Source organism: Melospiza georgiana, chromosome 17 (genome assembly GCF_028018845.1).
Source record: "Melospiza georgiana isolate bMelGeo1 chromosome 17, bMelGeo1.pri, whole genome shotgun sequence".
In the NCBI taxonomy this organism is placed as follows: Eukaryota; Metazoa; Chordata; class Aves; order Passeriformes; family Passerellidae; genus Melospiza; species Melospiza georgiana.
This window is the reverse complement of record NC_080446.1, coordinates 14339318-14358274: the sequence shown is the minus strand read 5'-3', so window position 1 is coordinate 14358274 and position 18957 is coordinate 14339318. Positions and strand designations below refer to the sequence as shown.

General features: G+C 59.5%; 1 protein-coding gene across 5 annotated transcripts in view; it reads right to left on the bottom strand.

Moving 5' to 3' along the window:
* Positions 1 to 18957, bottom strand: part of DLGAP4 (DLG associated protein 4) — a 174005-nt gene that overhangs the window by 60047 nt on the left and 95001 nt on the right. For 2 of the 5 annotated variants that reach the window (XM_058036412.1, XM_058036414.1), the window contains exons 2-4: positions 13291 to 13381; positions 1985 to 3002; positions 1407 to 1460 (exon numbers count right to left, since the gene is read on the bottom strand). In XM_058036412.1, the coding sequence (XP_057892395.1) occupies positions 1407 to 1460; positions 1985 to 2935 (1005 nt within the window). In that variant the 5' untranslated portion in view covers positions 2936 to 3002; positions 13291 to 13381. The remainder of the gene's footprint in view (positions 1 to 1406; positions 1461 to 1984; positions 3003 to 13290; positions 13382 to 18957) is intronic. The other 3 variants (XM_058036415.1, XM_058036416.1, XM_058036413.1) reach the window with 2 other exon arrangements.

Sequence of the window (18957 nt, the reverse complement as noted above, 5' to 3'; positions counted from 1 at the left end):
TGAATTCTCTCAGGGGCTGAGCTGCCCTGTTTGTCCCCATCCCATTCCTGCCCTCCCTTGTGTCCCTGCACCTCTGGCACCCAGTGGGCATTTCTGCCTGGCAGCAGTGCCCTCTGCAGCAGGGCAGGGCCCTGTGTCCCCCAGGCACTGGGAAAGCAGATCCTTGCTGTTCCTCACCCTGTCCCCAGGTGTGACAGGGGACATGTGGCCTTGCAAAAGGACATTCCCCACACACACAGGCTCCAGAGGTGACCTCTCCATCGCCTCTCCTGTGCCAAGGAGGGGCTGGGATACAATGGCCCCATCCTCCCGTGAGGTCCCTGAGCCCTGTGTCCTGATCTTTGGGGCTGGCATTGGACACCTGGGGACAAGGTGAGCCCAAGCACCTGTGCCCTGTCAGCTTGTGGGGACACCAGACATCATGGTTTTGGGACTGGGTGCCCGAGGTCCTGCTCTGGAGATGAACCAGAGGTGAACGGAGCACAGGGCTTGCCCCAGCACTAGGGACGTTGTCACACCCTGGTGTCCCCTGTGTCCCTCCTGCCACGCCACTCGTGGCTGTCGGCCGCTCCCTGCCCGCTCCGAGTCCGGTGGCGCAGGCTGAGCCCCTGGGCAGCGGTGCCAGGAGGATCAGAGCAGGAGGAGCTGGGCAGAAGCTCCTGCTCCGAGCAGATCCCTACCTGGGCGCTGCCTGCGTCGGTCGGCGCGGGGCTGAGGGGCCGCGGGTCGCAGCCCTGCGGGGCGGCCGTGTCCTCCCGGCCGAGCGGTGGCGCTGCCCAGCTGCTGGCCAGGCCCGTGCCGCCCAGCTGGGCCCACAGCCCTGCGGCAGGCTGTCGAGAAACGGAGGCGTTACATGGGGGCAAGGAGCGGGGCAGCCCTGCACCCGGAGCCCAGGGCTGTGCGGCGGCCTGCTGGGCTCGGTGCCGCAGCCTGAGGGAACAGCTGCTTGCCTGCAGCTCTTGAACCTCAAATGCTTAACGGGAAGGAGCAGGGGAAAGAAAAAGAAACCAGGCCAAGATCATTTTCCCTGCTGGTGTTCCTGATGCAGTCAGTTCAGTCCCTTGGAAATTTGATTTGCAGCCATGGCCAGCGAGGTATTGGAAGCTGAGTGTGCTTCAATAATTCATCAGTTTTTAAAGCCTCTAAGCCCCTGGCACCTCTGCATTAAAAGGATGCTAGAGATTTACATGCACAGGCTGGTCCCCTTCTCCCCCCACCCAGGCCTGGCTTATTTGCCTTCATTCCTCTCTAGGGCACAACCAGGTTCACGCCGCTCCAGCGCCGCTTTCGGAGCTGCTGCAGAGCTGGAGCTGCAGGTGCCAGGGTTTCAAAGCAGCATCAGCCATGCAGGCCATGCAAGCGGGGCTGGCACTGCCCTGTGCCCACCCTGCCCGCTGGGCTCCTACCAGTGCTCCGGGGAAGCTGGGCAGGGCAGGGCTGGCCGGGCACGCCGGCGCGTCCTGGGATGCGCGGAGATAAGGGGGGAGCGTTAGTCAGGGCTGCTGATCTTCGGGCACAGGGGGCTCCGTGGGGCCTGGGGGCTGTGCCCGGTGAGACGTGGCTCCTCAGCGTTCCCGGCCATGTGGGCACTCAGGGGAAACAGCCACATGGGGCAGCTATGTCCCCACCTGCCCAGGAGTGCCCCTAGCACCTGCAGGGCCTGGGCAGGCAGTGGGGACATGTGGGAGGCCTGCAGGGAATGGGATCACACCCAGCAGAGTGGGTGGGCTGGCATGACCCCTTCACAGGGACATGCTGGGACAGCTGTGGGAGATGGACCCCATTAGCATCAGTGTCCCTGCAGGAGGAGTAGGGGTCTGTTCCCAGGGCCCGCCCCAGCCCTCTCCTGGCAGTGTGACCTGAGGTGGCAGCTGAACCATGTGGAGATGTTGGATAAGGTCACACGGGTGCCCACCGAGAGGATGTCCCTGAGCTCCTGTGCTCTCCCTGCACGGAGCACCCCGGATTCCCCCATGGCACCCACCTGCAGGTAGTGGTAGGCCAGGTCCTGGTGGCAGGACTTGGATTTGAGCAAGGCTTTGTCGATGGTGGCGGAGGCCTTCTGGCACACCTCCCGGGCATGGCTGAGCGTCAGCGTGGACCAGGAGCCCCGCTTGATGTAGTTGGAGTCGTTGTTGATGGGGATATTGGTGCAAGGGGTGACCTTGAGGTCGTTATTGCTCTTGGAGGATTTCAGCATGTGCTCGCTGATGGTGTTGTAGGCGTGCATGAAGTACTTTGGCTGGCTGTGGTCGGGCTGCCGGCCCAGCGTCATCAGCCCCATGGGGTTGCGGTAGCTGCAGGTGTCGCTGTCCAGGTTGTCATCGGAGCTCCACCAGCCCGAGATGTTGGACCTGGTCCTGCGCTTGGGCTCGGAGGTCTTGGCCCGGTCCTTGCTCTTGCTCCTCCGGTTTTGCTTGGTGTCATCTGCCCCCTTCTTCCCGTTCACGTTGCCCTTGGCGGGGCCCTCCAGGGACTGGGACTTGGCGAAGAGCTTCTGCACGGAGTGCACCAGGTGCCGGATGCGGCCCGGGCTCTCGCTGCGGTGCTTGGCGTCGCTGCGCTGGAACTGCAGCGTGCTGAAGCCGTCCCTGTGGATGGGCAGCTGCTTCTCAAACTGGTCGAGGAGGTTGGCAGGCAGGCGGTTGATCTTTGTGGCTTGGGCATGGCTCGGAAAAGGGTTTTCATCCGGGACCTCGAAGTGGGAGTTGTAATGGATGCGGGGGAAGGTGCTGCTGTTGGAGATCTGGTTGTTGAGCGGCAGGAGACAGTCGCCGTGGACGGTGTTCTGGGCTGGGAATCGGGGATCCATGGTGAAGGAGTCGGTGGGGCTGAGGAGATAAGGGTTCCTGTCCTGGGGGGCATAAAGAGAGTCTTGAGGGGAGTCCAGGTTTTCGGAGAGATGGCGGCTTCTGTTGTCTCCTAAGCCCTTCATGGTCCCGGTGCTTCCTAGACCATGGCTCAGGGACGGTGTGGCAGAGCCCTCGCAGACCTCCCTGCAGCTGGAGGAAGAGAGCAGATGTTGAGAGAGCGCTGTGAACCCCTCTGGCGGCCCACTCCTCACTGGGGGCACATCTCTGTCCCCCTCTGAAAGCAAATGCCACCATGGTTAAGGGACAAGGGAGAGAAGCAGGATGGAGAGGCAGGAGGGGAGGAGAAGGGATGTGAGGCCAGGGGCTGGAGAGAGCAGGCCCAGCAGAGGAGGGGCAGGATTCACGTTCCCACTGCAGCTGCAGCGCTCGTGTGCCTCAGTGCCCAGCCACAGGCTGCTCAACAGCACTGCTGCTGCTGCGCTGCTGCTGCATGTGGGTTTGGACAGCGTGACAGAGGCACTGCCAGCAGATCCCTGTTCTGTCCATCTGCTCAGCTGGGAGGAAAGCCTGCTGTCAGAGCCCAGCAGGTCCTGCTGAGCCCAGCCAGTGTGGAGCCGAGCAGCCCAGCTTTGCAGGGTGCCTGGTGTTCCCAGGTGTTCCCAGGGGATGGATCCCAGGGCTGGCACAGCTCCCACAGCTGTGCTGATGTGACACCATGGCAAACACCTCCTCTGCAGCCAGTGCTGCCTTCCTGGCAGGTTCTGCCCTGGAGCACAGTGTGTCAGTAGCTCCATAAGAGCTGAGGTGTTTCTGAGCACTCAGAGCCTGACCTGAGAATCTGTTGGCTGCTCAGACAATTATTCCTGCTGGGCTGCCCCACTCCTGGGGAGCTGTGTCACCTGTGCCACTCTCCCAGCCAGCCCCTCTGTCCCCTCTGCCACAGTGAGGGGCTGGGGTTGGTCCCTTCCTTTCAGCAGGTACAGAATCCCTGTGGGTGGTGGGATGGCAGCTGGGACACAGGGATCCCCTGAGGGATCCTCACTGAACATCTCCCCAGTGGTCTTGCCCCATCCTGCTTGGTTCAGAGGGATCCTCATCTTTACTGTGTCATGCAGGGGAAAATGACAAACCTTTTGGGTTTGCTTAAAAGAAAAATCAATGAACATTTATATGCATTGAGCTGTCAATCAATAAGTTGATTTTCCATACTCAAAACCAACTTAAAACCACATAGTGTATAAATGAACTCTTATTTCCTGTTACATTTTAGCTTAGTTTCTTAGTTCCTTTTTGGTTTAGTTTGAGTGTTGCCCAAAAAAGAGAGAGTGACTTTTAACACATGCAGAGGGTATGTCCCTGTGAGGAGCACAGGTGGCAGTCTGTGCTCCTGCCTTCTCCCTTTCAGCCATGAATGGGTCTCCAGTCTCCAGGAACTTGTCCCCCACGTGCAGCCAGGCCAGCAAAGGAGTGGAGTGACCACTGCAGGGTGGCAGGAATCCACAGGCTTGTCTTCCTCACTCAGGGAAAAATGCATTAATAATGAAAAGCAGCCAGAGCTTTAAATAATTGTTTGGAAGCACAAAAAGAAAAAGAAGTGGAATTTATTCCACGGCTTGATGGGCTTTGCAGTCTCCATTTAACTCCGTCACTCCCAGTGGGTTGGCAGAGCCAAGCTGGGCTTTGTGAAGCTGCAGTGAGAACAGCCTGTGCTTCCCACCCTGCTCCAATGGAGACCCCAGCCCCCTCCCCTGAGCCTGCTCTGAGGGTCCTGCCCAGGTGACCTCAGAGCCCTGGGCACTGCCCACTGCTCCTGCACCCTGGCAACTTCCCAGCGCTGCTCCCTGGGCATCAGGGCCATGGGGCTGCTCCTGGCCCGGGCCCTGCCCCACGGCTGCTCCTTTCCTTTCCTCCTGCTCCACGCTGTGCCCTGCCCCTGCTGGGCTGTGCTGCTCTGGGAGTGAAGATTGGCCCCTCTCCCCAGCATAGACAGTGCCCTGGCATTTTGGGGATGGGGACATGGCCTGAGCTGGGAAGAGTTGACACCAAACTTGAACTGTCTGCCCAAACACCAAATGCAGCCTTAGCCTTGACTGGGGCCCAGCTGCTTCTGGACCCTGTGGGTGCAATCCTAATTCCCCTGTGGATGCAATCCTAATTCCCCTGTGGGTGCAATCCTAATTCCCCTGTGGATGCAATCCTAATGCCCCTGTGGGTGCAATCCTAATTCCCCTGTGGGTGCAATGCTAATGCCCCTGTGGGTGCAATCCTAATTCCCCTGTGGGTGCAATCCTAATGCCCCTGTGGGTGCAATCCTAATTCCCGCTGTGCTCTCCAGCAGCATCAGCTCCCTGGAGTCCCCTGCCCATGGGACCCACTGGGCTGGTGGATGTGGGGTGGTGCTGGCTGGGGGTGCCAGCAGGAAGGCTCAGGCTGAGCCAGCTGGCGCCCACAGTGCCCACAGAGAGCCCCAGGTGATGTTCCCAGAGGAACCCTCCAGGCAGAAGGGAAGGATGGGGTGTAGGACAGGCTCCAGGCTGAGCTATTGATCTGAATTCCAGATGGCTTTGGATGGCCAAGCTCCACCTGCACACCTTGGACAGAAGCCCTGCAGGAGGCAGAAGCTCAGATCCTCCCTGAACCCCTGCCAGGCCCAGCTCTGCCTGCCACAGCCACTCTCCCTCCCCTCTTTCCCCCAGTAAATCCCAGTGAAATCCTTCCCTTGTGCCCAGGGCCCTCCTGCTCCGAGGGATGCTGTGGAACCAGGCTCCCAGGAACCACCACAGGAACCCTGAGGAGACTCCACACCTGATTTGATTGCAAAGGGATGGCTCTGGGTATTGACAGTAAATAGATCTTTGCCTTCTGAGAGCAGGTGATATTTGAAGCAGGAATCTCCTCCTAAGGCAGCTCATGACTGCCTTGTGCTCACTGGGCTCCAGATAAACCCAAACTGCCTTAGGAATCAAAGGAAGTGGGGACATGAAATGGAATGAAGCAATGCAGATCAATGCACGCAGTGAAGGTCTGCTGTGCCCAGGAGGAGCAGGAGGGCCAGGGCCAGGCTGGCTCCAGGGGCTGGAGAGGCAGAGGGGCAGGGAGGAAACCCTGAGGGGCTGGGGATGAGTGGGAAAGGAGAGAAGAGAAGGTTTTGGAGGGGCAGGAGCAGAAAGGGTGGGAAGGTGGGAGCAGGGGAGGGCAGGGAGCTCCCTCTCTCCCAGACTTGTTTACCCCTGCCAGGGGTGGGCACTCACTGCTGTGTGGCAGAGTTCAGTGCTCCCTTCTGCTGTGGGGCTGCCCCAGGTGTGATCCTGCAGCCTGTCCTGCCTGCCCTGCAGCCTGTCCTGCCCTGCCTGCTCCAGGTGTGATCCTGCAGCCTGTCCTGCCTGTCCCAGGTGTGATCCTGCAGCCTGTCCTGCCCTGCCTGCTCCAGGTGTGATCCTGCAGCCTGTCCTGCCCTGTTCCAGGTGTGATCCTGCAGCCTGTCCTGCCTGCTCCAGGTGTGATCCTGCAGCCTGTCCTGTCCTGCCCCAGGTGTGATCCTGCAGCCTGTCCTGCCTGCCCCAGGTGTGATCCTGCAGCCTGTCCTGCTCCAGGTGTGATCCTGCAGCCTGTCCTGCCTGCCCCAGGTGTGATCCTGCAGCCTGTCCTGTCCTGCTCCAGGTGTGATCCTGCAGCCTGTCCTGCCTGCCCCAGGTGTGATCCTGCAGCCTGTCCTGCCTGCTCCAGGTGTGATCCTGCAGCCTGGCCTGCTCCAGGTGTGATCCTGCAGCCTGTCCTGTCCTGCTCCAGGTGTGATCCTGCAGCCTGTCCTGCCCTGCCTGCTCCAGGTGTGATCCTGCAGCCTGGCCTGTCCTGCTCCAGGTGTGATCCTGCAGCCTGGCCTGCTCCAGGTGTGATCCTGCAGCCTGTCCTGTCCTGCTCCAGGTGTGATCCTGCAGCCTGTCCTACCTTCTCCAGGTGTGATCCTGCAGCCTGTTCTGTCCTGTTCCAGGTGTGATCCTGCAGCCTGTCCTGCCTGTTCCAGGTGTGATCCTGCAGCCTGTCCTGCCTGCCCCAGGATCCCTTCCCTTGGCAGCAGGGGAGGTGTGAAGTGCATCCCTGCTGGGGGCACGTCCCAGTGCCCACCATGGTGTCTTTGCTGCCTCCTCTGGCAGCTGGCCTCCCTCTAAGGTGGATTAAACTGTTTTCCTACATTTCAATCACTCTCTGCAATCCTTGGCACTTTGTTGAGACAGGGAAGGGAACAGTCCAGCAAGATCTTCCCCACCATCTTTTAGATTTGGAAGAATGGAAAAAGCTTGAAACTACATCTCCCAAATCCAAGATCCTGCAGCTCACAAACTGTCAGGGGCTGTCTCCAGTGTCCCTGCTGTGTCACCCTGCCCTGAGGCAGGCACCCCAGCAGGGGTGGTCAGCCCTGCACTGCAGAGGGGACACCAGGGTCACTGCAGGAGAAGATCTGTCCAGCAGAGGGTCCCAGCAGGGGCTGCCAGGGCCAGGACAGGACCCCTGAGCCCATGGAAGGGACTGGTTTCACCCCATTACCTCTGTTCCCCTCAGTCCGTTTCCTCAGGACTGCCCTTGCTCTTCCCAGCGGCTTTGCTGATGTTTAGAGGGGAGGCACTGACCTGACTTGAGCTGATTTATGGCACTTTTGTGTGCACCAGAGCCCAGCCAGAGGCAGCTGCTTGGGCCTGGTTCACAGCCTGCACCTTTGGGTGGGCTGCACCCAACCCCAGCACCTCCAGCAGCTCCAGACACCAGGCAGGGCCTGGAACCACAGAACAGAATTCCTGAGCGGTTTGGGGTGGAGGGACCTTAAAGTCCATCCAGTGCCACCCCCTGCCATGGGCAGGGACACTTTGCACTGGAGCTGGAAGGTTGCTCCAAGCCCCAACCAACTTGCCCTGGACACTGCCAGGAGTGGGTCTCCAGGCACCACAGGCTGTGATCAGCTTCTGTGATCAGCTGGGGCCCTGCACCACGGGGGAATTGGGCAATGCCACTGCCCACCATGCCCCCTCCTCAGCTCCTGGGGTGGACATGGCTTTCAGGGGATGCTGCTCTATTTCTATTGTCCTCAGTGTTGCAAATCCACCTTAGACCAGCTTACCTGAGGGCACAGAGGAGGCAGAGAATGGGGCAGACTCCCTGCCCTCTCACAGCCTCACCCCACTGCTCTCTGCTCCCCTCTGCCCCAGGATCTCTCTTTGCAGCTGGCTGGCGTGTGCCAGCCCAAACCATGGCAGAGGCCCTGGGCAGGGCTCAGTCCCTCTCACCAAGGCTGCCAGACCCAGGGAGCTCTGAGAGCACACCACACTCCCCCACATTTCTGCTCCTTCTATGTGCATGTTGTAGCCAGAAGTGTCCCACAGGGGTGTGGCTGTGGCACTTGGGCACACGGTGTGGTGGTGAAGGTGGCAGTGCTGGGTCAATGGTCAGGCTCCATGGAGGCCTCTTCCAACCTCACTGCTTCCATGGGGCACATCCAGTTCTGTGTGGCTGCGGGGCGTGTGTGACACAGTGCTGTGTGTGACACTGTGCCATGTGTGACACTGTGCTGTGTGTGACACTGCTGTGTGTGACACAGTGCTGTGTGTGACACTGCTGTGTGTGACACTGCTGTGTGTGACACTGTGCTGTGTGTGACACTGCTGTGTGTGACACAGTGCTGTGTGTGACACTGTGCCATGTGTGACACTGTGCTGTGTGTGACACTGCTGTGTGTGACACAGTGCTGTGTGTGACACTGCTGTGTGTGACACTGCTGTGTGTGACACTGTGCTGTGTGTGACACTGCTGTGTGTGACACAGTGCTGTGTGTGACACAGTGCTGTGTGTGTGACACAGGGGTGTGTGACACAGTGCCATGTGTGACACAGTGCTGTGTGTGACACTGTGCTGTGTGTGTGACACAGTGCTGTGTGTGTGACACAGGGGTGTGTGTGACACAGTGCCATGTGTGACACAGTGCTGTGTGTGACACAGGGGTGTGTGTGACACAGTGCTGTGTGTGTGACACAGTGCTGTGTGTGACACAGGGGTGTGTGTGACACAGTGCTGTGTGTGACACAGTGCTGTGTGTGTGACACAGGGGTGTGTCACACAGTGCCATGTGTGACACAGTGCTGTGTGTGACACAGTGCCATGTGTGACACAGAGCTGTGTGTATGACACAGTGCTGTGTGTGACAGTGCTGTGTGTGACAGTGCTGTGTGTGACACAGTGCTGTGTGTGACAGTGCTGTGTGTGACACAGTGCTGTGTGTGACAGTGCTGTGTTTGACACAGGGGTGTGTGTGACAGTGCCATGTGTGACAGTGCTGTGTGTGACACAGGGCTGTGTGTGACACTGCTGTGTGTGACACAGAGCTGTGTGTATGACACAGTGCTGTGTGTGACAGTGCTGTGTGTGACAGTGCTGTGTGTGACACTGCTGTGTGTGACACAGTGCTGTGTGTGACACAGTGCCATGTGTGACAGTGCTGTGTGTGACAGTGCCGTGTGTGTGACAGTGCTGTGTGTGACACTGCTGTGTGTGACACTGCTGTGTGTGACACTGTGCTGTGTGTGACACAGTGCTGTGTGTGACACAGGGGTCTGTGTGACACTGCTGTGTGTGACACAGGGGTGTGTGACACTTGGTGGCTGCCCAGGTGTACGGGCTGTGGGGGGTGTACCTGTACCTGTGACTGGGGTGCCCTGGGTGTTACAGGGCTGCTGCAGAACCAGGGCGTGCTGGGCTGGGGGCTCATTTCACCCTCCAGGGCAGCTCTGTGCTGCCTCCCTGCTGCCTCTGCCCCTGCCCTTGGCACACACAGGCCACACAAGGACTCCCTGTTCCCTCCCTGGCCACCCTGCTCTGCTGATGCAGCCATGGCTGGGTGATGCCTTGGCCCAGAAAAGGGCACTTGAAGAGCTCTCCTGGTGGAACTGAGGCCCTGGCACAGGTGCCCAGAGCAGCTGTGGCTGCCCCTGGATCCCTGGAATGCCCAAGGCCAGGCTGGATGGGGCTGGAGCAGCCTGGGACAGTGGGAGGTGTCCCTGCCATGGCAGGGGGTGGGACTGGATGGCTTCAAGGTCCCTTCCTACCCAAACCATTCCAGAATTCTCTGGTTCCCTGATTCCATGTACTGCTGAGGCAGGGCTGGTCAGAAAGGGCTGGGAGCCACTGGGGTCATGCCCAGGAGATGCAGCAGCCTGTGAAAGGTCTGCCCAGAGCACACACCTCCAGGAGGAGGCCAGCTGGGCTGATGGGGCTGAGGGCACCCTTGGGCTCAGCCTGTCCTGCCCTCTGCCCATCAGCTCCCCCAGAGCTGCACATCTCAGCCCAGCCATCCAGGCTGGCTGCACACACAGGGCTGCCTTTTGTACCTGGAGCCAGCAGCACGGTAAACAGGGCTGCAATCCGGGGAGGTGATTTGCCACCTGCAGGGGGAAAATGCCTCCCTCTCCTGCTGCAGGGATCTGCGAGCTGTGCTGCAGGTGACGTGGGCCTGCCCACGCCGAGCCCAGCGTTCCCTGAATTAGCAGGAGCTCTGGATGTGCTGCTGGGGCCGCTGCCTGCCAGAGCCCTGCATTAATGATGATTCAGAGTTCACAATCTGATCGTGGCCGATAAAAATAGCTGGAACAATTCCTTACACAACAGAGCCCCCTCCCGCCACGCTGCTGCCGGGATGCTGGGCAGAGCCGTGCCCAGGGATGGGCAGCAGAGAGCACTGCCCGTCCTGATGGAGGCAGGGGCTCCTGAGAGGAGTTAGTGCCACCCAGGGTGACAGTGCCACCAGGGAGCCAGGCACAGCAATGGAGGGGACGGCGGCTTCCAGCGAGCCAAGTGTGTCACCTTTTGGGGTCCTGCTTAGGGGACAGGGAGTCCTCAGTGGGGCTGCCCAGTGCCTGAGGGTGTCCAGAGCTCACCCTGCCCATCCTCACCCTGCCAGGCAGGGAAACAGCCAGTGCCAGCCTGGGCTTGGCTGTCTGATCCCTCAGCTGCCTCCCTGGGGAAGGATTTCCCCACATCCCTCCTCATGTGGGAATACCTGGCTGGTGCCCTTTGAATGTGGCATCTACACACAGCTCCTGAGGCCCCGTGACAGCTGAACAGTGGTCTCCTGCTTGTTCTTCAGGCCAAGGTTGTCTCTGCCCACTGGTGCCAGCTGGGGTGATGAGAGGATATGATGTGACTGGCACCATCCCAAAATGACAAAGAGTAATTTATCTTAAAAACTCTAATTGCTACCTCTTTTTTTTTTTTTTTGGTTGTTTGTTTGCTTTTTTTAATCTACCAGCAAAACCAAATGCTGTGAAAGTCAAAGGCTGTGATATGCCAAAGATTTTTTGACTTCAGGTGTTGTCTAAGCTGGAGGAGCAGATGAACTCCTGAGAGAGACAGAGAACTTATTTCCATGCAGATGTCACTGGTAATATAAGCAACTCTCCAGGGAACAAAACCCCAGAAATTCTGCAACCTATTTGTCGGTCCCTAAATAGAAGTTTCTCAAAGTTCTCCGTGAGACGGGATTTGCTCTGAATCAGGAAATGCAAAGCATTAAGTAGGTCAAATGAGACAAATGAGACAGATAAGGAAGGGAATTTTCAGGAAGGGAGCAGGACAGCTGATGAGGTGGCTGGAGGGGAAGGGCCAGGGCAGGAGCTGGATTGTTGCCTTTGAACCCCATGTGCAGCCTCTGCTGCCTTGCAGAGCACTCGGGGCACAGGCTGCTGACCACATGGGGCATGTTCCAGCTTGGCTGGAAGAGCAGCTAATGAGAACATCCTGGCCCAAAGCTGACCTGTTCTGGCCAGTGGTGCTCAAGGGGTCTGGAGGGGGTGAGGGAGTGTCTGCACAGCCCCCATGGAGCGAGTGTGGGATGCAGAGCCCTCAATGCAAAGTCCTGTCCACGGCTGCCCTTGAGCTGCCTCTGTGCTGGCTCCCAGGGTGGAGGTGTCCAACCCTGCACTGAGAACTTGGGCCCAGGCAAGGCAGAGACTCTGCTTGGCCTCCCGTGCTGGGATCTGCCCAGGCCCCATCTGGGCCCTCTGTGCTGCCAGAGCCATCAGCAGCCCCAGGGCCATGGCCCAGTGCCCCTCCCAGGGCACGAAGACCACGAAGACCACGCTGAGGAGGAGGAACTTCAACCTGGAGAGGAGGAGACTGAGGTCAAACCTCATGGGAGTCTCCACTGGGGGAAGGTGCTGAGCTCTGCTCTGTGTGACCAGGGACAGGACAGGGAATGGCTGGAGCTGGGCCAGGGCAGGCTCAGGCTGGACATCAGGGAAAGGTTCCTCATCCGGAGGGTGCTGGCACTGCCCAGGCTCCCCAGGGAATGGGCACGGCCCCAGGCTGCTCCCCAAGGAGTGTTTGGCCAGCGCTGCCAGGCACAGGCTGGGACTGTCGAGGTGGCTGTGCAGGGTCTCAGTTGGATCGATGATCCTTGTGGGTCCCTTCCAGCTCAGCTCACTCCACGATTCTCCGTCTCCTTGCCCTCAATGTGTGTGGCAGAGTTGTTACAGGATGCTCTGAAAGGCTGTGGCTGTCACTGCTGCTCCACCAGCTGAGCAAGGGCCCTCCTGTGCTCCAGGGCAGAGGTTCCCGCTCCCTAAATCTGCTCAGGAAGCCAGGCAGGGCCCTGCCTGCGTTCGGGATGCAGCCTGGAGATGCTCTTGGCACCGGCTTTGCTCAGTGCCTCCCACAAAGCAGCTCCTGTAGCCCGAGGGTCCCGGGGTGCAGAGGAGCAGGAGGAAGAGGCAGCAGCTCCCGGTGCCCTCCCTGCGGGGCCGGGCTGGGCCGTGCGCAGCGCTCGGAGCTCGGAACATTTCCTTTGTCTCAAAGTGGGTCAGGCGGAGGCGTGCCGTTACCATGGCGATGGGCAGCACATTTCAGAACTTTATTTTGTGGGGCGTGGCGCAGGATCCGCCAGCCGACGGAGGGAGGGCTGTCATTGAATCACCCTCCAGCTTTCTTGCCCCAGGCTGCCCCTGCAGGAGCTCCACTGCCCTTGGGCACGCACAGAGCTGGGGCTGTGCCCCCCGGGCCCTTGGGAGTGCCAAAGGCACCTGGGGCCATCCCAAAGGCATCTGGGGCCATCCCAAAGGCACCTCAGGGCTGTCCCCAAGGCCACTTTGGAGCCATCCCCAAAGCCACACTTGGGCCATTCCAAAGCCACCCTGGGGCCATCCCCAAAGCCACTCTGGGGCTATCCTCAAAACCAACATGGAGCCATCCCAAAGCCACGCCAGGATCATCCCCAAAGCCACTCTGGGGCCATTCCAAAGCCACTTTGGGGATCATCCCCAAAGTCACCCTAGGGCCATCCCCAAACCTACCCTGTGACCATCCCCAAAGCCACCCCAGGACCATCCCAAAGCCACCCCAGGGCCACCCCAAAGCCACCCCAGGACCATCCCAAAGCCACCCCAGGTCCATCCCAAAGCCACCCGGGTCCATCCCAAAGCCACCCTGGTCCATCCCGTACCTCTCAGCTCGCTGGGCTCAGCACTGGGCCAGACTCAGCATCCTGAGCACCGTGTGTCCCTCTGGGCTCCAGGGCTGTCCCTCATGAAGACCTGCAGGGCAGAGAGCAAGGGGGCCGTGTCCTCCCAGGGGTCAGAGAGGTGTCTGTGATCCCTGTGGTCAGAGTTCATCTCCCTGACAAACATCCCACAGCCCAAAGCTGCAAACACTCGACTGCTCTGCCTGATCCCAGGCTGTGCCCAGCAAAGGGCAGATGGCAGAGGGGGAGGCAGAGGCAGTGCCCACAGGACAGGGAAAGATGTGGCAGTGGGTCCTGTGTCACTCTGGTGTCACACGGACTGAGAGGATGAGCTGGGATCAGTCAGGTGGGGAGGAGAACATCCAAAATGCTCCTTGCTGGGGGCTCAGGCCTGGGCACAGCCCCTTTGTGGGACAGTGCTCTTTGTCTTCCCTTCCCTTGTTTGTTTATCATGGACTCACCATGCCAGGAGCCACTGAGCTGGGCAGGGGGACCTGTCACCCTCTGTGCCTCGCCTCTGGGCTGTCCCCTTTGACCCGAGCCCAGGGAGGCAGGAGGGACAATCCTGGGGACAATCCCCCTGCCTGGGGTGGCAGATGGCTCCTCTGGTGCTCCCCTTGCAGTGTCCCAGCACAGCAGAACCTGCTCTGACTGTCACCTCCAGCTGCTCACAGCAGCTCCCCCTCAGCCTCGCCCACCTGGTCACTGGGTGCAACTGTGCTGCAGCTAAAGCTGCTGCTTCCTCCTTCCCTGCCACCCCACCACGCTGCAAACCACGGCAGAAATGCTCCCTCTGTGAAAAACCAGCTGAATAAATTTGAGGAAACCCCCCAGATTTGTTAGTGTCCCCAAAACCCCACAGAGAACACAGCCTGAGTTATCTGCTCAGGGCTGTTGGGGTTTGCATTGATTGTGAGCACCCACAGCCTCTCTGTCCTGCACTGGGAGCTGCTGGGGCAAACTGGGCAGCCCCTGCTGCAGGGAAAGGGGGGCTTGGAAAAGCCATGGGAGCCAAAACAGGAGTTAGCCTTCCTAGGACAGTTTTTTCATTCCCACTTGAGTGGAGGAGGCCATCTGGCTTTGAGAAGGTCTGTGAGAGCTCAAAGAGGGGTGAAAACAGGTGAACCCCAGTTTCTGGGCTCAGATGGAAGGCTGGGACAAGGACAATCTCAGCAATTCTTTTAGGAAAGCCAGATCCAGGTGCTGGGCTTGACTCCCCCCGGTGATGCAGAGGATGAGCAAAGCCGGAGATGAAGCAGCAGCTCTTTGTGCCCAGGATGGAGAGATGGGCACTGCAGGGCTCCTGAGGCACTGCTGTGCCCCTGCCACAGCCAGCCAGAGGGGCACACACCGCCCGGGTGCCTGGCTGGGCACCGTGCCCTCCTCAGACAGGCCAGCAGCCTCCCAGAACCTGTGCCAAGGAAGAGGGGGAGGCACAGAGCAGGCAGAGAGCAGAGGGCTGTGTTCACTCCAAGGCCCTCAGGGGGATATCCCAGCAGACAGAAGGATGGAGAGCCTGGGCAGAGCAGCAGTCTGGCCTCCTAAAGTGGGTACAAACCCTCATCATCCTCCCACTATGGCCCAGCACTGGGGAGGGAAATGCCAAAGCAAAGGGACATGTCCTGGGACAGCCAGGCAGGGCATTCCCACGTGTCCCCACAGCTCCCCTGCCTCCTGCAGCAAACATCCCCTCTCTCCTGGCTGCCTTGCTGCTGCTGGGCTGTGAGGTCAGAGCCTGAGGCTGAGGGAGGCACAGGTGGCTTCACCCAGCCCAGGCCTCTGCTGTGGCCCAAGGGACACCTCCCAGGCCAGAGGCAGACATTCCCAGGCTCGGGGGTGTCCCTGCGGTGGCTGCCACCACTCTGTGTGTGCCAGGATGGGCTGTGGCAGGGCCAGGTGCCAGGGACTGCACTGGCACCGCACTGGCACTGCCCGGCCCTCTCACAACTCTCCATGGCAAGGGAATTCCAGCACTGGGAGCTGTGTTGAGTTTGTGCCCATGGTGCAGACACAGAGCCACCAGCACAGCCAGTGCTGCCCCCAGTGCCAGCACCCAGCTGTCTCTGTCACCCTCTGTGTGACAGGGCCCTGCTCTAGTGCCACAGTGCTGGCATGGAGGGCAGCACCACCAGAGCCACTGATGGCCACCATGGAGCCAGCAGCACCTTCTGGGAATGGCCCAGCACCCTCCTGGCTGCACAGGCACCAGCACCAGCACCAGCACCCTGTGGCCATTGGGGTGGAAGTGCCTGCCCAGAGCTGGCAGCACCCATCACGTCTGTGTGTGTCACCAGCACCCTCAGGGTGCCTCAGGCCCCCAGGAACAGCCAATCCTGGCACCCCTGGCACATCCAACGGGTGGGAGAAGCAGGGCCTGGGTGCCAGGCCTCCCCTCACCCAGCAGGTTCCTCCAACTAAAAAAGGTCATTGAAGCTCTGGAGCAAGAAGCATTTTGGTGTGGAGCACTGTTCTCCCCTTTGCATGCTGCTCTTGCACAGAGAAAATGGCACCATAATTGCTTTTAATTAATATCAGCATCAACGCCCAAGGAAATGCAAATGAGCAATTGTGTCAGCAGCCAAAGCACCCGATGTTACCAACCAGGCAGACACCTCCAGCGCCCCTTTCCTCCTCCCTCCACCCAGACATGGCCATTGTCCCTCTGTCCCTGCCTCCATTGTCCCCCTGTCCCTGCCTCCATTGTCCCTCTGTCCCTGCCTCCACTGTCCCCCTGTCCCTGCCTCCATTGTCCCTCTGTGCCTCTCTCCACTGTCCCCCTCTCCTGCCTCCATTGTCCCTCTGTCCCTGCCTCCATTGTCCCCCTGTCCCTGCCTCCATTGTCCCTCTGTCCCTGGCCTGCTCACAGCAGGGTGCTCAGGGCTGGCTGTGAGGGGTGGGATGGAAGCTGCTGCATGGGAGGACAGGAGAGGGGCTGGAAGCTCAGGGCAGGGTGGGGGAGCATGGGCCAAGCTGGGCCCTGGTTTTCCAGGCAATGAGGGCACAGGATGCCAGAGGAAGCCATCAAGGGTCCATCCAGGACCCTGCTCTGCTCAGGGGTGCCTTGCTGATGAGCTGATGCCCCTTCAGGACAATTTTGGTGAATGGGGTCTCAGCTGCTCTGCAGCCAAGCCTCACTGGAGCATCAGCTGGTGATTGTTGTCCTCTTGGTCTAAGGGAGGAGGCCACAGCCTGCCCTGCTGCAGCCTGGGTGGTTCTGTGGGGCTGGAGAAGGCCTTGAAGGGATGATCTGATGCTCCAGGTCCCACCCCAGAGATGGCTGCAGGTTGGTGATGAAATATGGAGCATCAGAGTCTGCTGGGGCCTCCTGAGGAAGGCAGTGGGGTTTCAGCCCAGTGAGCAGATGAGGAGGGCAGGGTGGTCCTTCCCCCTCTGCCACTCCAGGGCACCCTGGTGTGTTCACAGCCAGGGCACAGCAAGGCCAGAGCCGGGCAGGTGCAGGTGGGCTGGGATCTAATTCCAGGGAAAATCCTGTGGAATGTTACAGTCAAACAGCAGCATCTTGGGATGGTCCCTTTGAGAAGAGAGGACCCTCCCAGGCTGGGCTGTCACCTCCTGCTCCTCCCTGTTCTCCTCCAGATTTGGACGAGCCTCAGCAAACCACCCACGGCTGCTTGGGTAAACCTGAGAGGAGATGAAGCCTCCGTTCCAGGGAACAGGCACAGGGAGCTGGCAGCCAGCCCAGAGCTGGACCCAGAGCTCCGTGCAAAGGCTGAGAGTCCCTGAGGGACCCCACGAGCACAGCAGGGCTGGGGCATGAGCAGGCCTGGCACAGGGGCAGGGGGAAAGGGTGAGGAGCAGGGCACAGCCCCACAGGCAGGTGCCCAGCAATGGCAAGGGGCTGAGCAAGGACCCCTTCCTGCTGCTGCCACCCCTCCTGCTGCTGTCCCCAGACTGAACCCTCTCCAACACTTGCATTTACAGACTCAAAGATCAGGTACAGACATTGCCAACCCTTCTGAAACTGGCCATAATGCCATTGTGTGCAAATCCAGCAAGAGAAGTCATGAAAATAAATACTTGTGTGCTTTTGTAATCTCTGCACCATTTCTCTGGGTAAAACAAATGCATTGAGCTCCTTTGGGCATCCCAGAAAGAATCACCATGGAGGATGTTTGGGGGCAGCACCTCCAGGGAAGGACAAGGGGCTGCTTGGAGAGAGGGGAGAGCACAGGTGAGGCAGGGCTGAGCATAGGGCAGGAGATTGGTAGGCAGGATTAAGATCCTTCTGAGGAGGCATGGAAGGAAAATGTGTGTGTGAAAACAGCAGAGGGAACAATGGAGCAAAGGTGGGAGGTGGGAAGTCCTGCTGAGCTGTGAGGAAGGTGCTCCCCTCCCCAAGGCCAAGGCTCCCACGCAGATGCCTCGTCAGCAGGGTCCTGTTGGGGCAGGGCAGCAGGGAAATGAGGTTACAGCACATGCAGTGGGCTGTTCCTGCTCCTGTCCCTGCTCTCCTGGCAGGAGGCTGTCCTGAGCACAAGCACAACACACACTGATCCTGCTGGAGATGGAGGTTGAAGTCAGCGAGAAGCTGAGGCAAAAGATCGACCCTGACAACTCCTAGAGATCAAACCCCACATCAATGTCAACTGAGGGGAACCTGGGGGACAGAGTGGGGACCTGACAGTAGCACTCCTTTATACACAGGGGAACCTGCCAGACCTTGGGGACATCTCCTAAAGGAAGAAGACTTTGCAGAGAGTGACTTTGAGTGCCTGAAATCTGTTTGATTTGAAAGAAACATCACCCTCCCTCCTGCTAAGGTCTTGTATTAAATTTGCCGCCACCAATTTACTAAATAAACACTGAGATAAACTCTGCTCTGCTCAGCTGGTTCAGATTAGGTGTTAGACCAAACAGTTTCACTGAAAGAGGGCCAGGCACAGGAATGGGCTGCCCAGGGAGGAGGTGTGGAAGTGCTCAGCAGCCACTGGGATGTGGCACACAGGGATGGGGTTTAGGGGTGCCTGTGGTGGGACCAGGTTGATGGCTGGACTTGGTGATCTCAAAGGTCTTTTCCAAGCTGAGGATTCTGTGAGAAGGGAGCGTGGCCAGGCCAGCAGCCCTGGCTGGGAGCAGGGGAGGGCACTGAGGGTGGGGGTTACCTGTCCTTGCCATGGGAACAGCAGCAAAGAGCCCTGAGACCCCAGGGCAGGAACGGGGGAAGGAGCTGGAAGGAGCTGGAAGGAGCAGAGCTGAGCCTCTCCCCAGCACTGAGAGAGCTGTGCCCCAGCAGGGAGGACAGTGCTCCTGCTGAGGGACCCAGGGGTGGCACGTCCCCTCCCCAGGGCCATCAGGGGTGTCTGTAAGCTGGGCAGCCTGGAATTGTGAGCAGGGATTCCCCACTGGGGCCACAGCCCAGGGACAGGAGCTCCCAGGAGAGGGCAGGGCACACCTGGGGCTGGGGCTGCAGGGACTGGGACAGGCTTCCCGAGGGCATGGGGTGTGGGACAGACCACAGGACAGGAAACAGTGAGGGAGAACAAACAGGAGGGACTGGAGCCTGCACCTGAGTGACATAACAATGAGGAGAATAAAATTGGTCCAGACAAGGGACTTGGAGAGAAGAAATTCCCTAAGTGCCTTCCCAGCGATGCCAGGGAGCCTGATAACACACTCTGCTCACACATG